At 33.3% G+C, this 5180-nt stretch overlaps 2 protein-coding genes across 2 annotated transcripts; one reads left to right on the forward strand and one right to left on the reverse strand.

The window, feature by feature from the left end:
* The first annotated feature begins 474 nt into the window (after window positions 1-474).
* Window positions 475-3162, forward strand: LOC136412147 (uncharacterized). Its single transcript, XM_066395078.1, has 6 exons — window positions 475-614; window positions 706-1965; window positions 2023-2270; window positions 2374-2425; window positions 2489-2658; window positions 2725-3162. Exons 1-6 carry the CDS (start codon window positions 558-560, stop codon window positions 3044-3046), a joined length of 2109 nt encoding a protein of 702 aa, XP_066251175.1. The 5' UTR covers window positions 475-557; the 3' UTR covers window positions 3047-3162.
* MagR (Iron-sulfur cluster assembly 1 homolog MagR) lies at window positions 3161-4884 on the reverse strand. Its single transcript, XM_066395079.1, has 4 exons — window positions 4725-4884; window positions 4568-4621; window positions 3965-4040; window positions 3161-3901 (listed from the first exon to the last, which is right to left on the reverse strand). Exons 1-4 carry the CDS (start codon window positions 4803-4805, stop codon window positions 3723-3725), a joined length of 390 nt encoding a protein of 129 aa, XP_066251176.1. The 5' UTR covers window positions 4806-4884; the 3' UTR covers window positions 3161-3722.
* Between the last annotated feature and the right edge of the window lie 296 nt (window positions 4885-5180).

The raw sequence follows: 5180 nt of genomic DNA on the forward strand, positions 1-5180 counted from the left end.
TACCAAAAACCAATCGAATTAACCGTGAAACATTGATTTCATCAATTTTCTGTCGAACATCAAATCCGAGAGTGTGCAATCCAATTTTGTCAAAGCGCTACTCTGTGCACTCCCAAGTCTCTCTCCATTAGTGTCGTAACATATACTAATGCTGCAATTCATTGGCGTGTCAACCACCATTTAAAGATCATAAATTTGCCAAGAATTTATGTGAAGAAAGGAGAAATAAAGTAAATAAGATTTTTATGGAGAGACGTACATTAGACTTGAAAAATCACATCAGCGTGCCGTAGTAACAGATTGCGCCTACACTGAAGGGACCAAACTACCAGTTCACATGTTACACGAGTTAGAAAGAAATAGAAAGATAATAGGATCAATTTCATTCAATTGTGAATAACTGTCATTGATATTGCCATATGAAGAAATCTAACCTCCTTGACATCCAACGGAATCTTTTTTTAAAAAGTTTATGATTAAATTATAATATACTAAAATCTTTACTTAATTTAAGCATTTTGTCTCTTCACTTTACATTTTACAATAAATAAAGACATATGGATTCGTTTTATGATGTCCCAAGACGCCCTCCGGCCCAAATTTCCCAACAAATGGTAAGCAAAGTTTCCCAACTCTTTACCCAACTTTAACAACTTAAATTTCACCCTACAAGGAATCTAGCTGTGTTTTGTTACCTAATTTTAGTTATCAGGAGAACCGGTTGTGCCTGAAATCTCTCTATTGTGCCCCTCTAATGTAATGAACAAAAATAACTTCACTCCTTATGAGCAGTGGAAACTTCAACAACGCAGTGGTCACAACGATTGTTTAGTTGGAAATAAAGAGAACGTGCCTAAAAATTTCCCCCAGACAAACAGTTCAATTTTAAAGAAAGTTCGGTTTGAGGGCCCACAGTTGCACACAAAAACTGTTGATAATCAAGTTGAAAATAACACTGATACTGTAAGACAAATAAATCTAAGTAAACCTCCATCAACAAGTCCTTTGATGTCTAAAACTGGACTTATGAGTTTTGAGCAAATGTATATGGCAAATATACCTAATCGACAGCTAGATCTTAGCTTAATAGATTTACCTAAAAATGATCCAAAAAAGCCCTTAAAAACAGAAATTTTAGATAAGGAGGAAGTTCCAAAGAAATACATTCCAAGTACTTACAAGGAGTTTTTGCAATCCCAGCATTCGCCCCATGAAGTGGCTTTAAATGACTCTGTTAAGGATATTTTTAACTACAAGGGAGTTGACTCTGAACAAAATGAGATTGCTAAAACTGCATCATTAGAAAGAAAAACATTTCCTTCTTTTGAAAAATGTTTTCAACCATATGACCAGTCAGACAGTAAATGTTTGCTCAAAATTGATGACCAAATACCCATTACAGTTGAAAGGAACCATCTAACTCATACCCAGGCTTTAAATAATAATTCAGTACCCCCTTTTGTATATCCACAAATTCATCATTACAACAATTTACATGATGAAGCGAGATCAAATACCAAACAAGAAAATCAGTCAGAAATGAAAATTTCTCCCAAACCATGTGATTGCTGCACTAAGACTTGCCATTCTGAAGCTGTGAAACTCAAAGATAATGAAGATTTTTCAGCCAAAGATCTGCTCAAAATTATAGCACAACAAAGTCAACAAATTGCCCAACAAAACTCCCAACTTTTGTTACTTCAGCAGCAAGTTACAGAGTTGGTTTCAATGCATAAAATGAGAGAGAACCAGAGAACTGTTCAGAATGGGATGGAACAGGGAGTTATTAATCAAAATTATGACTTGTGTAACAAAGGTAACATTGTGAGGAATAAAGTTCAAGAAAGATGTGTTACAAGCACCCAGCATAATGCAGGGGAGTTTTTTGACTCTCCAAGGGGAAATAAAAATTTCTCTATTGGACTAACAACAAGTTTAGAAGTGTCTTTTAGAAGGCCTATTAAGGTGAGCCAAGAAGAATTTTCTTGGTTCTGATTTAATTGGTTGATAAAATTATTGTAGAACCAAAATGAATTTCCTCAAAAAAACATCAAAGTACTAGATTATGAGCCTGAACCTCTAAAAATTCAGGAGATTACTGAAACAGAGTCGACTAGAAGTGAGTATAAGGACAAAGGTGAAAGTGATTTCAAGGAAACTTTGGTTGATACCTCATTAGTATTCAAAGAACCAATAAAAGTGAGAGAGACGTGTCCTAGTCCTGAACCACGTATTCAAATTGAAATGAATGCTTTTGAGGATTCAGAATCGTAAGTTTCGGAAACAATAGAGTAAATGATTTTGTAAATGTAACATGATACTTTGAGCCTTAAGAGTGGCTTAACATTGGCTCAAGATTTTTGTCTATTTTAGCGAAGACGACAATACTTCACAAGTTGAAATGACCTTTTACAAAAATCTTATGGTAAGTGCGATACTAAGGGTACTTGACGTATATGATTCTATACTATATTTCCTATTATTTCAGACACAAGTTAATAAAATCCTACGCAAAGCTCAAATACAAACGGCGGAGGAAATTGCGTGTAATGTTGGTGGAGCCAATTTAAATAACCAAACCATGCACAAAGTAAAGGAAGCTACATTAAAACATTTAAGGAAAGTTGGAGTTGATTTACCTATTGACGAAAGTAGCTCGTAAGAACACTTCTTAATTCAAAATTGTGGTCAAAATATTGTTATAAATTTGTCTTAAAAATTCAGATCATCTAACAATTCAGCAGGAATGTCTTACTCCCAAGACGACATTAGCTTCGCAGTAAAACAATTACTATTGAAATACCTTCCTGCAGAGCATTTAGCCAAATTAAACCAGCAGCAACTCAGTAAAAACCAACAAGTAGGAATTAAAAATCGGCCAGAGTTTTCGTTTGCAACCGTGCAATACATGAAGAAGTACAATTTAATTGGGAGGACCCCCCAGAATGAGAAAGAATTTCTCAAGTCCTTAAAACATCAAAGTTCGAAACATTCGCCTAAAATCTTGGATATTTCTAAGCTGAAGCAGCAGCCCAAACTTCTATAGCTTCCTTCAAAGATCCATGAATAAATTAAACATAGTTATAAATTCTTTAATTTTAAATGTTTATATATTTGAATTATGTACAATGACAAATAAATAACAATTTATTACATAATAAATGAGCTTATTGTAGGCACCATTCTCACTTCCAAAAATCCTGTTGTTGATATCACATACTTCTATAAGATACTGATCATTGTTTGACATTACTTCATCGAGTGTAGGGAATATTCTTCTACCAATCCTGCAGTCAAGTCCAGGTGACTCGTGGAAGTATTGATAACATTGGTTGGCACATTATGCAGTGTATCGAATGAATTCAGCTAAGTAATTTTGAAAGCGTGCTTAATTTTCAAATAAAAATTTTTTTTAATGCGCAGAATTTGCAAAATACACGTAAGGTCAGTGTCATGCACTCCTTTTACAATCCAAGGTCACCAATACAACCCGTTGGTCAGAAAGAGTATATTATTGGAGTATGTAATTGATACTTGAAATTGACACTAATAGTTACAAATTTAGCAAGTGAGAAAAAATCTCAATCATTTGTCAAATCTCACTTATTATATAGTACAAAGGGAAAAAAAAGTTTTCCACAGCATTTAAAATCGAATGCAAATATTCGTTTGAAACCTCCTACTAACAATTTAAAAATTGAACTACATCAGCCTAATATTTTTCACACACTAAAGGATTCCCCACAACCACATGTCCCTTTTATATTTGGATTGTTAAACACAAATTCAGAGCTTAATTTGTTCTGAACATAATCCATCTCAGTTCCTAATAGTGTGAGTTGAGCCTTTTTGTCTATGAAGACTCGGATTCCGTCTTGAACTACTTCCTCATCCAGCTTTTCTGGATTATATTAAATTGGTTAATACACGTACTTGAACAATAACAATATTTTAAATTATTTACCTTTGGTAGTGGCATAAGCCAGAGTATATGAAAGTCCATTACATCCCCTTTGTCTGACCCCAATTTTTAACCCCATCTGGAATTTCTTGTGATTGTGGAAATAGGAAAATGCATATATGGGAATGCATGAATTCCACTGATAAATGATGTTGTAATAGTACAGGAAACAGAAAAAAATGAAGAGATGTTTTCTTGCTTAACCACCATGTTTCAAACTCCAAAAAAAGATTTCAGTGATGCATAAAAGTCCATAAATCAGATTAAAAATAGCTGCATATGAACTATTAAACGAAAAATTTAAATAGCGCTATAATTTAAACAGTTTTTACATCCAAGAAATAATAGCAACTGGTAAGTTCTTTATTTTGAAGTTAACTGGAACATCTGTAATTCTCCTCTGCCTAGCTAAGCTTGGCGAAATTTGAATAATTTTGGGTCTAGCTTTAATCTTTACCTTCTATTTAAATTACATGTGGGGCTAATAACATTTAAGCTTGAGCTCTATTTGCCACTTCACATTCAATTACAGTTTCTGACTGTTAAAAAATTTTAAATTATTAACATACTGGAAATTATCATGATTTAAACTAGATTTTAACTTACGTATTCTTCATGGTCTTTAAGCAGCTCCTTTACCCTATTTACAGCTGCAGGCGTCTAAAAAAATAAGGATATTTTCGAAAATAGAATTTAAAACGAAATAAACAACAAAATTGGAGGTTATGAGATTTATATAATAATATGAATAGTATATACCCACCAAAGTTAGGGCTTGTCTGGTAGGGAGTAATTTCCGTTTAACGGCTCTTACTGTGGCAGTGGCAACAGTTTTTGCTGCCATTTCTAATTAACTAAAATTTTCAGCAGATTTTCTAAAAATTGAGAAGAATCAGGACCAGTTTATCAAATTTAAAGCAGTACTAAATCCGGGCCTGTCGCATTGTGATGCTAATTGGCTAATAAGTAAAACGTCAAAATCTGAGATTTTAAAGGATTTCACTAACGAAACTATGATTAATTCTTGACATTATTTGATGAATTTCAAAGTAAAGTGTCTCCTATTAATAATTCGTTATAATAAATGGTCCATAACAAATCACTTTCGTTCTAAAATACCATTTTCAATTTTACATTATTGTCTACTCAATTTACTCAGCCAATCAGGCCTGTTGTTTTTAATGGTCAGCTGTTAATGACACTGACGTTTCCTATCAAA

This window comes from Euwallacea similis, chromosome 11, assembly GCF_039881205.1.
Source record: "Euwallacea similis isolate ESF13 chromosome 11, ESF131.1, whole genome shotgun sequence".
Classification (NCBI taxonomy): Eukaryota; Metazoa; Arthropoda; class Insecta; order Coleoptera; family Curculionidae; genus Euwallacea; species Euwallacea similis.